Consider the following 19,914-nt stretch of genomic DNA (forward strand, 5'->3'; position numbering starts at 1 on the left):
GGCTTGGAACACTCTGCCACGTCTGACTGCTGAGGGTGGTGGAGGAACTCAACAGAGTTCGTCAGGTGGGGAACTCAACTGAGGAGCAAGCTAAGCGAACGTATCTGGTCCATAGGAATGGCGCAGCAAGCGAGACACCGACCGGGTCCCCGGCGTTCACTGGCCACTTGCTCTACACGAAGACTATAAAATATAAAATGTGTTGGGTGGCGCCCAGCCAGGGGTGAGGGCGAGGAGATAGAATTAAATAGAATAGAAAACGACATCTCGCACATTTGATGACATCCCGCACCTCGTCAAGGTTTAGCCAGGGGTGCTTCTGGACCACCAAGGTTGACATCTTCTGGGCGAGGGCCTGCGCTTTGACTTTCAACACGGTCAGTCACTATGAACAGTTCCTTCATCAACCCCGGCTCAGAACTACCCTTGTGCATTATGAGTACTTAGGCCTCGTAGACTTGCAGGGTGGCCATCGCATGTAGGGCAGAGGCAGCCTGTCCAGCAGCACTGTAAGCCCCAGCTGCTGTTGTCTCACAGGTGCTGGATGGGTTTGCGGATGACCCCACCAGGTGGCAGCACTCTGCGGCACAGCAACCGCACACTCCATCTGGGGAACCCCTGACCCCGCCCCACCATCGAGGGTGGCGAGTGAGGAAAAATATTTGTATGCAGATTTTAGCGTTCCAAACTGGCGCCAATATGCTTCCATACTGACAAAGTCCTTCATGCACATCCAGGAAGAAAGTGAGAACATGCGCACCGGGGAAATGGCTGCAGCACAGCTTGCAGGGACTAGTGCAACCTGCAGTGTGCAAGGAATGGTCTTTTAGGCTGCTATTGAAACAGCAGAAAATGCTCTTTGAAGACCGCGACCACCGCTACAGCCCCGTCACACCAACACTGGTAAGCAGAGCTTCTCCCAGACTCGTAGTAAATCACTCAAACAGATGATTGCAACGGGACAACACAAGTGCTCTGCTCCTGAATGTGAATGCACGCTTCCATTCGCTTTGCGGGGCGGGGTGCGCAAAATGCATATCTCACACACACCAATGTGCATTGGATCGTTTAGTTTACAATCAAAGGTGATTGGGCTCTCAGGCGAGATCCCAATTCGCAGATCACGTCTGACATAACGTCAAACGTGACTGAGTTCCCTCAGTTTGTTACTTGCACGCTTTTTTCTGTTCTGCACACACATCCAAAGTGCGTGCACATACAGTAAAGACGTCTCTCTAGTGTGCTAATACTGATTTGAGTTCTCTTTCACGCCTTACACTTGAACAACAAAATTATATCTGAATATCCTTGTGAACATAGTCGTTTTTTTTCTTATATAAACATAGTACAGTTGAGAAAGAAAACGCATGTGTATCAGACAGTACGTAGTATTTTCAGAGTTATGTATTGTTTCGTTGTTTTTGTTCATGTTCCTCTGCAGTATTAGTTTCTAAGGTTACAAAATGATCCTTGAATAAGTCTGTGAATTAGTATTCCCTGTTTTGTACTTAAACAACATTATCTGAAGCAAGAACTGAAAAAGCAATTAACAAATTGTTCATTCCTTTTTCAGTTCTCGCTTTAGATAAAGTTGTTTACGTTTTCTCCTGTTTAGCTTTAAGATATCTCTTGAGTGTTTATTATTCTAATTATGTTTATTATTCGTTGTTTGTGGAACTCCTTTGTTGTGCGATTTCTGTAAACCACTGTATAACATTACAAGTATATTGTGTATCAGTATCAGTGTATCAGTATATTGAGTCCATTCGGTCTTAAAGTGACAGCTGCCTTACTGTGTCTGTCATTTATGTTAATCAAAGCAGAGCTGGCGCCAGCAGAGCACTGCAGAAGGAGCGTCTGAAGTAACGTAAAGGGGCAATGATGTACAGTAACGCAAAGAAAAACATACTGTATGTGGCGCATTAAAGTATTTGTCGGACCATAAATAAACGGACCATAAATAATGTTTCTACTACAACTAAGAAACTAAAAGCTACTGAGCAAATACAGATGGCAGAGCATTGATTAATATTACTACATAAAACAAAGGAAAATTGCCTTGGCCAATATATTCGAAAATGTGACTATCAGCGATTTTGTCATGAATATAGACAGACACTCATTACGACCCATTTAACAGATGCATTATTTTATGGTAAGTTAGAACAGACTTAACTCCAACTAGTGACAAACAATAACAATACAGTCAAATAACAATACAACCAATTATCTAGCCCTCTAAAGTCTAAACATGGAAGAAGAAAAAATATCATACCTTTAGCCTACTCAGTAGAGCTGCAGTCTTCGTGGCGCAGGGAAGTTTGTAGTTTAATGCGTCAAATGTGCCAATCAAAATGTGACTTTGTGAAACAGACTGTCCTTAACTAAAATGTTGCTAAAGAATAGTAATAATTGCAAAGAACAAAGAATAATTATGCTTGGTATCTAATTGCTTTTTTATCCTATTTGATTTGTAAGGATGCTGATTAAGAATCTAAATTGAGAAGCGGAATCAGAATAGCTAAAATTCAAACGATACCCAAATCACAGGCCAACTTTGGCCTCTGGGCCCTGGTTTGGGCATCTCTAACCTACCAATTCATGAAAGAAAAAAAATTAACTATAGATAATCATTTTCTGTTTATGGCTTTCTTTGCCCTTTATCGGGCTGAACACTTTTTATGTTATCTTTTTATGTTTTCACTTTTCGAAAATCTAAATGTTCGCTATCAGTCTCTCCTCGCCTATGTATGATATTAATATACTTGAGCAGCAGTATATTTTGAGTGGGCAGGCAAGGCAACACTGTAAAAATATAATTTTTTGTTGCAGCTTAATTGTTGCAGTGGCGGTTTGGCCAAAAACCTTGACCTAACATGAACAAGATACTTTCCCTGGCTTGTTGCTTGCTTCATCACACAGCATCTTGTTGTGTGGCACGATGGTAATCTGACTGAATTTTTTTTAATTACTGCAAATGTTAGGTTTGGTAATGCAATCACTAATGTTTATACTCTTGTGATTATTCTTACCACCACATGTTACGACTGTGTGGTCAAACCTTAAGTAGATACGCATGAATTGGATGATTTAGTCTTCTTTGTATCTGATTTATATTGATATCAGTAGCAAATTATATGATCTGTCAGAGTTACAGTCACACCAGATATTTACGGATAATCAACAACAGTGGAATATCAAATAAATCTTTGTTTACAGGGCTCAGTTTTGGTCTTAATGAAACCATTGTTTTGTTATGTTCTACTTTTAGCCATTTCCTCTCTGTATGATGTTTGTCATGCAAGTAGCATTTTTAGTCGAGAGGTCCTCTTTGTTCAGTCCGGCTCTGTTCTTCTTTGAAAAACACTTTTATTATGAGCTGTTACAGTGGTTAGTGACTTTGCGGAGGTACGTATGAGTTCACCTTTTCCCCCTACATCCTTTACCTTGGGCTCTAAGGCCTGTGATGTTTCATGTCTCGTGATGTGGCTTCCAGTATCCAGTGCAGGGGTGGAAGTGTTTTTCACATTAAATAGCATTTTGCCATAAAGATACTAGACAATCATCTGCTTTGTAGTTTGGCCTCCTCACAAATGCCGGATGTATATGATGGATTCTGCAGTGACCTGGGGGTATTATGTTAAACACATGTTAATAGCTTTGTCAGTGCAGAGACATTGAACAGGCCCAACTTTTAATGTGTAGAGGATTTACCAAAATACTCCCAAATTAGTGGTGTAACAAGATGGGAACAGATGAGAAATGACTTCTGCATTATACTGAAAACAAAATTAAGGTACATTACAAAGTATTCGTGAATCTCAATTTCAACGTTTAATACTGGTCTATGTTTGGCAACTGCAAAACAAAAAGTATTAAGATTTGTAACTGCAGAGACTGTGGACAATTACACACTGCATCAAAAGACATAAGGAAGACAGCTTAATTCCACTGGTCAGAACACTTTGTAATGTACAGTCCTTATGTTTTCTTAGTCTGTATGTGGTTAATAGCCACTTCAACTTGCTGTATGATTAGAAGGTCTTGCAGACTGATGAGGTTAGAACCACAAGCCTAACATGTGCAAAGCAGATTAATCTAATAGACCACAGTGCTTGTGATGGAGGAATCCTGCTCAATGTCAGAATAAGATGAAACAACTCATTCCATGCAGCACGAACGTATTTAAATGTTATTGAATTACCTTTTCCTACATTTTGGCATTTAAAAGTTTTAACAAAAATTGCTTTACTTGATTTAACCAGTTTAAGTTCATATGATAAGTTTATGTCTAATCAATTTATTGTTCGATGTCTTGACAGCACAGCTAGGTTAAAAAGTAACATTCTGACAGAACCCCAATCATATTAAATATATCCGGAGTGTAATTTAATGACACAGCATGTTTCATTTACAGACCTTGCTCTACCACAAACATCAATGGTTAACAATGAGAGGCCTCTTTAAAATAAAAAGTATAGTATGTGTAACGTATACATTTGACTCAATATAATCAGAGGTGACAGAGAATTTCTTTTTAAAAAAGGAGTTAAGTAAATTGTCAAGCTGGGTGGAATTTCCCTTGACGTTCAACAGCCCAAAATAATATTTTCCATAAGATTCTTTTTCTCCAAGTGCCCGCAGGAAAATATTTCATGAACTGTACCTGCTGATTTTTAGAAATCACTGTACTATTGAAAGCTGCCATCTGCCAGGCCAGTATGAATATAATGTTTCTTTTTTTCTTCTTTTTCAAGAAAGATTTTAAGCAACCGAAGGACTTAATTCTCAACACAACATCTGTTGTTCTTAGATCTATTAAACATTTTTTCAGGGATCCTTTTGAGGATAATTCGGCTAGTTGCTGAGTTTGTAAAATGGCTAAAATTCCATCAATTATGGTCAAAGTTATTTTACAAAACTTCAGCCATTTGATAATTAGAAGTTGGTTCAGATCAGATTTATCTGGCATAGAATGGCCAGAGGTTAGAGCTCACGGCAGTGTTTGGTATTGAATTTCTTTTATTATAATCCAAGCGTTAAAGCCTGCCTCTCCTGTCAGCTGTACAAACAGATAGTAAAATTGAGCTCGAGAGCAGCTAGAAGATAAATCATTATAGTGTTGGTCAGTGCAAAGCAGAAAGAGCACCACTGGGAACACTTTGTGTCCTGTGGTTGATAAAAAGCTTCTTATTTTGCTGGCCGTCCATAGTCCCAGAGGTCTTTAGTGTATGAGTATGGTAAGCACATTCTTTTTTTTATAGATTGGGCATTGAAATTTAGGAAATTGATGCAGTAAGCTGGGCAGGTAGATATCTTGCTGCCATATTCAACAATTTAGTTGCTTCTTAAGTTCTTATTATTGACTTGCATTGTTGTTGAGGAGTGGAACATGAGCTTTTAAAGTTTAAGCCATGTTTCTCTAGCCTGGCAAGCCTGACTTACATCAAGATGTTTAGTCTGGCAACTCTCCATAGACGCGGCTTAATCCGAGGGGCGGGATAAGCTGTTGTCTCTCAAAATCCCTCTGCACGCAATAGGATAGCGCTACAACCAACCAGAGCAACGAAGAAGGTGACGTAGTCAGAGCGGCAAAGATCCGGTCCAGCAAAACTCCGAACACTTCTTCCTTTTTTAAAAATGACTTAAGTGCCGTTCTTTGCTCTTTTCTTAAAGAAAAACTTAACTCCAAGTCCTCCAGAGTCGCGGCCAAAGCCGATTCGAAAGACCGCTGTTCTCCATCCGCAGCCGCCATTTCTTTGTTTACAAGTGGCAGCCGTCGCAACTCTGTCGTCATATGTTAATCTCACCCCCGCCTACTCTATACACGACGTGATTGGCCTGACCCAATTTAGGTTTTTGCAGCTAGAAGGTCTATGGAGAGTTGCTAGACTGCCCTGGCTGCAAAATACATTTTGCTGCCGCTAGGGTGCGTCTAGATTTCTAGGCTAATGTTTCTCTTTATTGGGAGAGGATTTGAAAGGGGGGAAATTTTTCCTTTTCTTCTTTTTCATCTGCTTGATGTAGAAACACTTATTAGGAACTTGGGCCCACTTATGCCAGTGGTCATCTGTTCAACCTAGTGAAAAACAATACCAAAATGTATTTAAAATATAGGCTATTTATTTCATACTAAGTACAAATCCATTAACATATTTACTGATATATTGCTTGAGACTTACTGATATACAATAATTTAAAGGTACACTGTGTAGTTTTTTAAAGTATTTTATTAGCTAAAAACAATGTCTTTATTCATAAATATGTCCTCAATGGTGTACAATTACCTCTCCCAATGATCCGACTTATCCTCGTACGCAAAGAATTTCTTATCTTTATTTACTGGGACAGGTAACTCCACGGAGGCTTCCATGTCGTTCCGCCATCTTGAAAAACTATAATAGCAGAGAGGGACAAAAAGCACTAGGCTACCTCAACACGTTTCCACAACGCGTTTTCGTTCAGAGTCAGCGTCACGTGACTGAAACCAGCAGAAACGGACAAGGAGAGAGGCGTAATGCGTGTCACTGCCCCGGTAAATTTGAAAGGCTGCACTGCACGGTCCTTCATAATTCAGGATCATACTTATGCCGAGCCACAGGAGAAATGCCAAAACTGAATTTAAAAGGAAACGTGACCGGTGAATTCAAAAACCAAGGGTAAATATCGAGATAGCTTTACCCAGTTGGAAAGAGCTAATGAAGGAGAAAGACTTTGAAAGGGACTCTGAAGTTGCCTGCTTTCTTGTTACGGTCTAAATTAAACGTTTTTTTTTCATTGCTTGGTTGTGTAATTCATTATATAGGCAGCATAACAGTAGATAGCTTCTTGGTACATAACGACTACCGTAGTTGCAACACGCATTTGAAAAAGCGAGGAGCTAGAGAGCATTATTCGTTTTAATGCAAAATACAATTTGACCGCTAGATACATGTAGGAGAAATTCCTACACAGTGTACCTTTAAGCAACAAAGACTCAATATTTGGCTAGTGCATTGATTGATTGTTATAAATACACCAAACTTACTTCCCTTTGGTTCCTCAAGATATATTTTCTAAATGCTGAAAAAATATATAGAACCAATTTTTCCTCAATTATAAATCTTTGGGTCATTAAAGCACATTAATTCAGTACTGGGACCAAGACAAACACTGCCACACATAAGAAGATGAATAATAAACACTATCCAAATGATTCAAAAACACCCAAGTTTCACGTCTTGCTGCACCTGATCACTAGCTACAGCAATTGCTGTGTGAAAGCAGAGGCCACATTAATTCTACCAAATGAGGCCTAATAAAGTGTCATGTCAGATTGATGGGGAATGTTCTATTTGGCATCGTTTGTAGGGGTAGTTTTCACTCACCAAGCGTGACTTCTGCTGTTTCCCTAGCTACTGGATTGGGGTAACCCCTTTTGCTTGCCTCCTTAACACCTGTGTTTACATTGGGGCCTCGGCCCCCATGACCTAGCAGCGGTCCCTCACTCATACTGAAGATGAGGTGCTCTCCCAGCTCTCAAATATATGCTGCTCCTGCACTTTCACCACTATGCAATTCCTCTAAGAGTTTCATTGTGGGCATCGGCAAAAGAAAGGTATTGGTTACATACCTCCTTTATTGGAGTTTATTTGAACACCGAGGGGGTGAAAACAAAGACAAGCTTCACCATATTATTGCAATGTGAGTGTGGGAAAAGGCTTCTTTATACTTCTTTTGTCTTTGTGTGACCAGCACTAAAGTATAAATCATCTTTGCAACTTGCATATTGCTGGAGAAGGATCTGTCTGCATGGTGGTAATTAAAACAGAAAGTATAAAATCAGCAAAATTATTATACGAGTATCTTTCAATTTACTGAAAGCTTTAAATTCAAGTTACTTCACTTCAGCTTGTTTTCTGCATTTTTGGTTCTCCCTTCTAGAGTCAATATTTTATTTTAAGTTCATCTTTGATTATGTGAAATAGTAAGTCTTCATTTAATATCATGAATCAAATTGTAATATATAAACATCTGCATTATATCCGCCACCCTAACAAAAGATAAATTAGATAACCTCTAGTGAGAAGATGTTGAAGGGTTCCTTGTTATCACAGAACCTTATTGGAGAAAGGTGCTAAGGATTTGATTTCAGTCTTTCACCCTATTCCCAGTCTCATAGATGGTGATAAATTCTTCCATGGAGATTAAGCATGGTTGAGTTGGAAACTTTCATCCTATATGTGCTGTTTGTGTGTGTTCTTGTAGCCTATCTCCTCAAACGTCACTGAACACATAAGAACTCGGCCAAACATCTGTGCAAAGCTTACAATGTCAACAATACAACATCTTTAGTGGCCAACGCTGATAAATATTTTTATGAATCAAACTAATCTTAGAGGAACTGACTGTATGTTGTCAGATAATTCACTTTTTTTTCCTGGAACTCAAATCTTGTCAAAGTACAGTATCTGCCCTGATCATTTGCATGTACAGCATTGTCCAGTCTTTAGAAACCTAAACCAAAAAGCTGCATTGTATGAAAGAAGCTAAACTTATACATTTATTCTATGTGTGAAAATATTATTATTATTTTTTTAACTGGTTTTGAAACTTAAAACATCTGGAGTACCATACATTTGAGCTAAGGGCTTTTGACGTGGCTAATAAATTTCAAGACGCGGTTTGGATACAGTATTAAACTGTAACGCACACTTTTGGAGTCAGCTTACACTAGGAACCTTTCAATTTACAGTTATGAACTACATGTCTCTCTTCAGCAAATTTGTGATTTAAAACTTATGAAGACTTACAGATTCTCTTGTCATTTCATTATTTTTAGACTATTTCACAGTGATGATAATCTAAAGTATGTGTGCTTTTCTTCTCCTTAACTTGCCTTGTTATTGACACAGTTACACTCAGGGGATATATATCAAGAATAAAGACCATCTGTACTCCATTTTGGGAAAGAATCTCTCTTATTATCCTACACTGTGATTAATTACTTCTGTGGGCGCATGGCTAGTCCAAATGATTCCCCTCTTTTGTGGTCACGAATTCAAGTTGACCGACTCGCATGTATTCATTAACACATACACACACAACTTTACGAATGCTTTGCGGTCAAAAAGAACACCAAAAATATTGAATTAATTTAAGTGTAAACAGTTGATTATATACATAACTTGTTTTGATGCCTGAGAAATGGTCAGTGGAGCAAACACACCACAATAAATTTACCTTTCTCACTCCTATGCGCAAACACACACACACACACATTTGACACACATTGTGCCCTCTGTCTTTGACTTGATGTGGAACAGCTGACTGTCATGCCTTATGTCCGAAACACCCTTAAATTGAAGGTAAATAACCGAACCCTCTGTGTGCATCAACACCATATTTCAAGGGCACTTAGGCTTGTTCTCTAAGGGCCATTTATCATAGTCCAATAAAAATGGGGGCTTGGTTTCTTTGCAACTGTGTGTCTAGGCTGCTGAAGCCAAAAGAAACCATTCTCCCCCAAAACCTAAATTCTGGCAGTCCATCTATGCTTAATATAAAGACACATGCTATCTTGTATTTTGACTGCAGTAATACTTGACATTATTATTATTTTAACTTTGCACATAAATCTGTCCTGACAACCTTGCACAGATTGAGTTGGAAACACAATTAGACACGAGCTCCGCCTCTGTCCCCACCACACATGCCACTGCCAGAAATGTGTGAATATTAAAAGTATGGAGGATGTGAGGAACCCAGTGTGGTAAATTTAGTTTGACATAATTTATGTTTTCCCAGAATTGTTTTTATGTGTGGCATCTGGCAAATTAATAAATGTGTTCTTTCCCATTATGTAAAAATGTTATTGAGACACACACATCTGTTTGACACTTAGATTAATTCCTAATTATGCACAGCTGTGAGTATCTTCATCATAAGTACTAAACAAACTGAAAACCTCTAAATTCTAGAAAGTAGTTTGGTTGCGTTTAGGAAATATAGACTTACAGTTTAATAGCCCATCAGCAGCAGTGATATGGTTGTCATCGTTTATATGCAGTATATATATTTATATTTTATTTACAGTGTGTGTGTATATATTATTATGTCTTTGAGTGTGAATGCATGAAGTAATAATATAATAAAATAGACTTTAGATGATGGACATGTCCTTTTAAGCCTGTAAAATTTAACTATCCATTTTACAGTTGTCTGCTAAACGATCCAGGACTAATCTGAAATACTTGTGTTAGGACATTAGTCTACAGTGAACAATGAGATCAGTTTGGGTTGAGTTACACCCTGAAGTGTTCCAAATTTCTTCCCATTAGGCTACTTCTTACATAATAAGAACACACACAGTTACTCTCATATTGATGTCTATCACTGATGGAGCATTCTGTTTGCGTTATTATTATACTTGCTCATGGTACTGCTGTTCCAACCATTGACTTCCTAATTCAACACAGCCCTGATTGTTGATGCACAGTGACATGTTAGCATATACTTGGTAGGTAACGTCATCCATATGTGTTGAGGAATGGTTGTGTGAAAACTTGGATGACCCTGTGGTTTGCATTCTTTAAATAGGCCAATGAAGTTATTCCATCCTGAGATGTACTTAAACAGGCTGGTCATATTTTTTAACACTTCTGCTTGTTGAACTCGCTTGGGTGGTCACGTAGCTGATCAAGAAATATGCCTTGAGCATTTTGATGGTATGACGTATTCAGGCTACATTTCATGTTGCACAAGAAGAATTGTGTGCAACAAGTTGTGTAAAGAACGACCAGGTAAAACACACAAACATCATTTAAATAGCTAAACCTTTTTATTGTTTGAGAAGGAAAGTAGATTGGAGAAGTTTTGCATGGTAGTTGACACAAGCCCCAGATCACTTCAGACAGCATTATGGCCCCTGTCCTGAATACACTGAGGAACTGTAACAAAGGCCTCTCATGATAGTATTACAGTGCCTGGCATCCGGCTGCACGTTTATGAACTACAGGCAGCCGAGTAGTTGACCAAAATAAATGTCATGTGTGTGTTCCATTTACTTAGAGCTTTCCCCCCCCCAGTTTCTTTTCATCATCCAGAATAAACAGAGCAGGGCCCCAAGTGCATCATGGTCTGTTAAATCCTTTCTAAGCAGCAAGCCTGTTTGTACCCCCCCACCTGCCACCCTGTAACCTGAGTATGGCAACAGAGCGTGGCCGAAGGGAGGAGGGGAACTAGGAATCATTAGGAATATTATGTCTTCAGGCCAATACAGGTGCATAACTTTGATTTCACGGCCACTTGACAGATAACAAATAGGCATCATTACAGGTCAAGTGTACTTTCATAAACTAAAAAGTCAGCTAAAAGTATAGCAAACTAATAGTATATCTAAAGTTCACTTGTAGCAATATTAAAGAAAAACTTAGATGTAACTAGAACTCAACATTTTGTTACACTTAAAGTACACTTATTAACATTTTTTCACAACTAAAAAGTAGGCCAATTTAGTGTATGTGTACACATAAATTAGTACACATACAATGCACTACTAGTACATTGTTATATTAGTATACTGTACTTACTACATAAACATTTCTTGGGAAATAATCTTGAACTTTACTTATAAGTTTTCTTAATAAAATGAACATAAAGCATATTTTCTTTTTTGTAAGGGTAAGTCATTAAAGGGTTTGTTCACCCAAAAAGGAAAATTATCCCATAATTGACTCACCCTTTAGCCATTTTAGTTCTATATAATTTTCTTTTTTCAGCCAAATACAATTGGAGTTATATAAAAAAATATACTGGCTCTACCAAGCTTTATAATGGGAGTGAATGGTACCTTAGATTTTGCAGCCCAATAAAGTAATCCATTTGGCTCCAGGGTGTTAATTAAGGAAGCGCAGAGGATAGAGTAAAATAAAACACCGGTCACAAATTAAATATTTATTTAAAGAGAATTTTTAAAGAGAAATGTTGGAGCATCGGGGGATTTCGGTATAAAAGAAAAGAGGAGCTTGAGTTTGTTGCCCAGCCCAATCTGTTTGAACGTTTGGCGTCTAAGCTTACGCTTCTCCTACATTCTACGTCATGCGTCGGGTCAGAGGTCACTCTTCCGCCAGAACTCGACTCGTGTACAGCCATTACCGGTAGCCAGTGATTATAGTTTATAAAGTTATAAATATTGATATTTTTCTTACAAAAACACATCGCTCCACTTCAGAAGGCCTTTATTAACACCCTGGAGCTGTAGGGATTACTTTTATGATGCATGGATGCACTTTTTGGGGCTTCAAAATCTAAGGTACCATTCACTCCCATTACAAAGCTTGGAAGAGCCAGGATATTTTTTATTATAACTCCAATTGTGTTTGGCTACAAAAAGGAAGTCCAAAATACATTTGGTTTGAGGGTAAATAATAGGATACTTTTCATTTTTGGGTGAACTAACTCTTTTGGATAGTTACTCTCATTAGCTATGAACCTTTTAGTAGTTATTAGTAGTCTTCTGGGAGGTATGAAAAATAGTAGTTTACTGATTAGCTAATAATGAAATACCTCATTCAACTTAGCGCTATTATTCACTTATTAATTAATTAAAGTTTATTGTTGGTTAATAGTAGTTAGAATATTAATAATGTCTTACTCATTTGTTCCTGTGTTATTCATTAATGTCAGAAGAACAGTAGTCTAAAGTGTTACCCATAAAAACCATAAGGGTGAGTAAATGATCACGATAGTAATTTTTTTTAACTATTCCTTTAACATTGACATTTTTTTTGTAAGGAGCAGACTTGGTTAAATGAGGCGGTGTGTTCTGTTTTTCTGTGATATTATGAGAGGGTAATCTCTTCTGCCCTTTTCACCTGCTTTTGCACTGTGCAAACCTGAGCAAAAAAAAAGTTCTCAAATACTTGTTTACTGGCAGGCCGATGATTCTGCAGGTATACTGCAGACATTATGAAAGTTGAGCAAATTTGGGATGAATGACAAGGCGCTATTGCTGGTACTGCACTGTGAAACGTCTGCGAGATGAATGCCAATGAGTGTTATGTCAGGTGTACAGTACAGGCTGGAGCCAAATCTTTGCGTTCATGGAAATGGGCCAACTAGCACAGAGAGAAAAGAGAAAAAACAATCCTGAAATGACTGAGATAATAATTCAAGAGAGCGTTTATTTAATAGCAATTCCCAATGTGATTAATTATCAGCAGGTTTAGGGTGGAGGCAGTATGATTTATTTTTATAAAGATATCATTTTGTCGGAAATCACTCCATTTTTCAGGCAACGTATTTCATATTTTTAATGGAACAAGATATTCTGTATATTATAATCTGGATTATTGTTACAATGACTATTGTTGGGTTTGGTGTAGCTTACAGTTTAGTTGTAATTTTAGTCAGAAGATTATTTGTTTCTCTCCAATCTTTTGCATGTTATACTTTTATTAATATGTCTTAAAGAAAATATTGTGATATATTATATCTCACTTTTAAAAGGTGACTTGACTCTTTGAGGTAAACTTAAAAAGAAATACATCCAAATTCACAAGTAATGTATCATATCATCTTTGAAACATACAGTACAGCAGATTTCTGATTTTTTTTTTTTTTTAAATAGTGACAAGCAAAGATTACTGCTATGATGCATCAGTATCAAAAAAAGCATCAATGTTTGCCTGTGAGAACAAATTAAACCGAGAACATTTAGGCTTGAAAGATATTTTAAATAGACATTTCAAACTGTTTAAATGTTGTCTTTTCTAGGAAGCTGGCAAGTACAGGAAAGGAACTCAAAGATAACTTCCTGAGAGCCCTGGCGGAGCGGGAGGAGGCTAACCGCAGTGGGAAAGTGACTGTGAGTACATTATTACAGCACTCCATTTGCTACGTAATGGGATTCCCCCAGCATATTTCTGCAATTCCATTAGGACGGGAACACAATCCACACTGTGTCAAATTCAGGAGGAGAACCCCCCTCTCACACACCTTGCCATATTGCCACCTCAGCCTTCTTTCTCAGAGAGGACAGACCATGCACAGACCATTCAACACATGTGTATGCAGTGTTTGTAGACTGCAGAGCTCCATATACTGACATATAACACACTATGTGTAATAACAAAACATGCATTTATCTTTAGCTACTATCATTACACATTAACATTTGAAATGTAGTAAATTTGGGGAGACTTTTGGAGATGCTGGTGAAAATGTTGAAGTTCAGCACCTTTGGACTTGATAGCAGTTCCTGCGCATTTAGGTTCTGATCAATAGATGTATTTTCTGGTTTGGGGAAATGGGTTAAGATGATATTGAAGAGATGGTTTTCTTATTCCTTAATATCAGGCAAAATCAGAGAACGTTCTAGCATAAAGAACATCTAGTGTTCTGCTGTACTACATATGTCATAGTATATTAAAGAACAACATAACAAGTTTGTGGTTTCTGAGCAAAGGTCAGATGCTTTGGTAGGATGCATTGATTTAAGCATTGAGCTTTGATTTATGACTATTGTTCAAATAAATAAAAAAAGATTAGTTAATCATTACATTTGTTTAATAGTTATAAATAGGATAAATACAATAATTACCCCTTAAAACCAGTTTACTTTGGTAGTTTTTATTGTTACAGGTTGAAAATTTACTTCGTTTCCAGTTATTGTTTATTTTTAAGGATTCTTCTCACTCATCCAAGCAGCTTCATTGCATACAATTAAACAATAACAGTCCAGTTGTTTTTAAATGACATGAAATTAATGAAATGCTCCGGCTGCGTTGATGAGACCTGTAAGACCTGTTACAATGTAAAATAAAATAAAACTGACTGTCCATGTACTGTAAGTTATGCCCATAGTAACAGTTTGATTTGGAGCCTTATTAGAATATCCCAGATGGACATCTGATCACCATGTGCCATGGCCCGGTGTTCTGAAATCCCTAATAGATGAGACTTGTTTTATTTAATAAATAAAAAATAAAAATTGTTGGGGGATTTCACCTCCGACACAGGAGAAGTAGTTTATTATAATGGCTTCATGAGTCAAATAGTGGAAGTGTTACAGAATTATAATAAATCTGTCTCGGTGCGACTTAAGACCAAATAAATAAATGAAAATGGAATGTAAACTCCAGTCATATTTGTTCTGGCCAGCCTGGAGACTAAACGTTTTTTTCTTGTCACTACCAGATACGAAACAAGTGTTTTACCTGATCCTTGTTTACTAACCCCTCTAAGATGTGTGACTTTACATTCAGAGGAACACATAGCAAGCTGAGCCAGTGTCTGCTGACAGACTTTCCCACTAATTGTTGACTTTGTAAACAGTGCTATTTTAAAACGCCAGTTATAACCCAGTATAATTGAGGTTGATACAAAGTGTATCAAAACCTGTTCCTTTAGTGGAAAATATTTCTGAAAATATCATGCATTCATAAATAAAAGAAAAAAAATATGATGTGGCGTATCACAAGCAATATTTTGCTGACAGATCCTCACATTAACTAAAATGTTTACTTTGCAAATACAAAGGGCTAAACATAACTTTCAAATTTAAAAGGTTTTTTTAGGTATTAGTCTTGCTGCTATAGTCAGTGTTACCAGTGTTATACGCTGTTCAGCCGCTCACCGATTATATCACTTGCACATAGGCCTAGTAATAATTTTTTTTTTAGTTCAGTTAGAGAACAGACACTACAATTAAAAACTAAAATTCAGCGTGAGACGAACGAGAGTTGCAGTACAGTCAGATCAGCAGCAGGAGTCCAATTTAATTCATCAGTATGGGGTATGCCGTGCTTATATATTTTTTTTTTTATAAAGCTGTCTTATTCGTAACTGGTGGGAAATTTTCCTCACTGTCACATCCCTATTAGGTATTATCAGAATGGTTTTATGCAAAATGAGAAACAGACATTTCTGTATGAAAATGTACAGAATTATTGCAGGTTGATTTTTCTGACTTCCTGGGTCATAGTTAAAAAATGTTGCAGTATAATGCGCATACAGTGTAACTGTAAAGGTGTAAATGTGATTCAAAACGTCTTGGTTACTGATGTAACCCTCTGTAACCTACTGTCTGTCCTCTCTCCACCTATAGCTGGTGTATGGTGAGCGTACTGGCGCCGCTGTACTGTGGCTGCCGTCGCATCATCCAAGTGGATGCTGCACACTGGTGGTGGTTGAGGAGAGATCCCCTGACTGGATTGTAAATGCTTTGCGTTTACATTAGTATATGAAAGCGCTATATAAATGCCTCATTCATTCATTCATTCATTCATTCATTCATTCATTCAACCCTCGTTCCCTATTGGAGGGAACGGAGACATTATGTCGAAGACTGACAAATGGGGTCCCAGTGAAAAGTGCCACAGCCTCTGAACTGTTACAAGTGTTGGAGGCGCAGATGCTGGCAAGCTGTAGCGTGCCCTTTTGGCAACTGCCCTCATACAGTCGTAACCTACCCATCGTAGGTTGTAATCCCAAAAAATAAAAAATCATCCTTGCCAATGGAATGGAAGGGAAGAGAGACAGAGACGGGGACTGAGCAAAATCTGCCTAGGGAAAGACATGGCTTTACTGACAGTACCATGAAAGAATACACATATGGGATTAACAAGAGGGAATCACAACATATGAGGCATCTAGCCCAGTACAAGGGCTGGCCAACGGGCAAAGCCTCCGCCACGTCTGACTGCCGAATGTTGATCGGAGAAAACTCAGTCCAGGGTTCACCAAGTGGGGAAGGTGCATTCACACACGCAGCGACAAAGCGACAATATCCCCTTAATTTTAATGGAGAGTGGGCGATTTCCGGCGACACAAGCGACAGTGACCAATTGGCGACTGGATGGGGCATGTCAACTGACACGACAAAGTTGAGATCTGTTCAACTTTATGCAAATGAGGAGCAACTTTTGGGAGCGAAAACCAATAGAAGTGAAGTCAGTGGAGCGTACGTGATCAGCCGCTCTTTGTCACTCACAAACATTACTAGGCAACCAGTAGTGGGAACGCCCACTAGCAACACCACCGCCAGCCACTGGCGACATGTAGCAACAAAGTCACTGGTAGTGTGAATGCAGATTTAGGTGTCACCCAGCCCGCAGCTCTGCACATGAACACCATTCAGCGAACAGACTCCACTTCAAAGCATTAGCTTGTGTGGTAGTGGGAGCCTTGGCTTAAATGATAGTGTCCACCACCACTAGTGGAAACACACGTGGAGGTTCCAGAGGTCCGTTTGCAGGTGCCATACAGTGCCCCGTTCCTGAGAAAGAAGCTAGTAAGGCGCAACCATCAAGACCTGTTACTCGTCCTCCCTCACCTTGCACAGTGTCTGTGTAAGTAGGCTCACTAAGGGGAAACACGTATTTGTATAGACCATTTTGGGGGCATCTGTTGTCACAACAACGTGCCTGGACACTTGTTTTTAAGGGCACTTCAGCCCGTAAAAAGGCAAGGTCTGACCAAGCATAGAGAGTTCAGCAACAGATCAGTGTGATGATCACACAGATGGCGCTTTTCCATTGCATGGTACAGTTCGGTAAGGCTCATTTTGGCGCTTTTCCACTGCATGGTCCGGCTCGGCCCACTTTGTAGCGCTTTTCCACTGCATGGTACGGCTCACTTTAAATGGTACCACCTCTGTTGAGGTTCCAAGTGTACCGTAGCGATACTAAATATGACGTGAAAACACTACAGATCACTGATTGGTCAGAGAGAATCGTCACTACCAGCGTCATTGGATTTGCAACACGAGACACCAAACACGCTAAATTGAAATAGTCATCAACCGCCACCGCAGTATTATTTGTTCACACAGTTTTATAAAAAATAAAAAAAAACTTGAAAAAAGAAATGGCTAAATCGTGGTGACTGGTCAGTAGATGAGGTGCAGATGTTCCTCATGTTGGTAGCCAAGGAGCTGATCAAACGAGAGCTGGATATTGCAACCAAGAATAAAAAAGTTTTTCAGCAACTTTAACGAGCAGTTTATTATCCCACCCACTTTGAAGTGCAAATAAACTGCAGTGGAAAAGTAAAGTGAGCCGTGCCACACCGAGCCAGGCCGTACCGAGCCGTACCATACAGTGGAAAAGCGCCAAGAGTGTATCACCATACCCATCTTGGGACTCGGCTGTGTAGCCAGTGCTGTAGCGGTATCGAGTGCATTAATTCTAGTGGCGTGACCACAGCTGCGGATGCCATATCTTCCAGGAGCATATGTTTTAGTGGAACCACTGTTTTGCCCCTGAATGAATTCAGGCTGTTCAGCACTGACTGTGCTTGTTGGTGAGACACGCTGTCATACTCCAAAGAGATGCTCTCCACAAGGGAGAGCTTGCTCTTTTCCCAGTTGACCTGAAGCCCTAGATGGCTGAGGTGCCTGAGCACCAGGTCCCTGTGTTCGTACAACACATCTCGAGGGTGAGCTAGACAGCCCAAAGGGAAAGACATTGTACTGATACTCCTGACCTTTGGAGAAAACCCGAAGAAACAGTCTGTGTCAAGGCAGAATCGAGACGTGGAAGTATGCGTCCTTCAGGTCGTTTGCTGCAAACCAATGTTGGGGACGAACGCATGTTAGAATGCGTTTCTGCTTTAGCATTTTGAACGGGAGCTTGTGAAGGGCCCTATTCAAAACTCGCAGGTCCAAGATCGACCGTAACCTAGCGCCTGACTTGGGTACGATGAAGTAAGGGCGTCCTACCCTCCTTCAGATCAGACGTTAAACCAAGGTTCTGACTCTCTGTGGTAAAAAATCCCAGGATGTCCTTCGGAAAAAGAGTAGGGGTTTAACCCCGGCACCCTGGCCAAGTTTGCCTGTTGTCCTCTGTCCATCATGGCCCCCTAATCATCCCCATATATACTGATTGGCTTCATTACTCTCTCCTCTCCACCAATAAGCTGGTGTGTGGTGGGCGCTCTGGTGCACTATGGCTGCCGTTGCATCATCCAGGTGGATGCTGCACATTGATGGCACATTGAGGAGATTCCCCCCTTCCATATGTAAAGCGCTTTGAGTACCCAGAAAAGTGCTATATAAATGTAACAAATTAATTAATTATTAAAACCACGTGTCCTTCGCCAACAGGACCCCAATCTGCTCATGTAGGACAGGGGCGTCTTTACCTGCTACTGTGGTAAAGAAGACACTGCTGATCCTGGGGGGATGCCTGGTGAACTGAATCTCGTTGCCGAGTCTGATTGTCTGCAAGAGCAGGCGGGACGGGCTGGGAAGCACTAGCCAGGCTCCATACAAACAGATCCAAGGGGGACAACCGACGTACCAATGAAGGGGCAGCGAGGGGGAGTGCTAGGGCCCAACCCGGGATGCATAGCATCCAGAAGTAGAGGCAGTGAGTGTAGTGTGACACTTGCCAGGTTCCCAGGATCCTGCGAAGGGATGGCCAGAGATGCGTGAGCAGGCAACCCGTCCTTGAACCGCAACTTTTTGTCATGTGGCTAATGTAGAAGGGTGGCTGGGAATGAGGAAGCATAGTGTCACTCACTGGCAGATCGTGCCCTCTATGGCCCAGATATTGAGGAAACTGCTCTTTCATTGAACATTTGGGTACAGCTGGAAGAACAGAGAGAAAAAAAAAACAAAGGAATATCCACCTGGCCCTTCTCCGGGGGAAGGAGTGGTGCGTTCACCACCTGCTGGTCGAGAGCAGCTCCCCACATCTCTGAGCTGCCCGTATCAGGGCCGCTTCGATGGATGTTTGGAGGGTTTAAAGGCCTGAGGGACAGGACGGCCGGGGTGATGTCTCCGTTCTTGCCGGAGCAGATGTAGATGCGTAGGGGGACGCCATCACCGACGAGCAAACTCGGGGGCAGCCCGCGGCAGCCCGATAGTAGAAGTGTCACACCGTGGCAGGATGTGCTTGATAGCCTCAGTATGCTTCTGGACTGCCAAGTGGT

General features: G+C 40.0%; 1 protein-coding gene across 1 annotated transcript in view; it reads left to right on the forward strand.

Annotated features, from left to right (window-relative positions):
* Positions 1-19,914, forward strand: part of cfap299 (cilia and flagella associated protein 299) — a 66,499-nt gene that overhangs the window by 12,463 nt on the left and 34,122 nt on the right. Inside the window, exon 3 of the mRNA XM_079606736.1 lies at positions 13,756-13,846. Coding sequence (XP_079462862.1) covers positions 13,756-13,846 — 91 coding nt within the window. The remainder of the gene's footprint in view (positions 1-13,755; positions 13,847-19,914) is intronic.

The sequence above is a fragment of the Phoxinus phoxinus genome, assembly GCF_949152265.1.
Source record: "Phoxinus phoxinus genome assembly, chromosome: 3".
Classification (NCBI taxonomy): domain Eukaryota; kingdom Metazoa; phylum Chordata; class Actinopteri; order Cypriniformes; family Leuciscidae; genus Phoxinus; species Phoxinus phoxinus.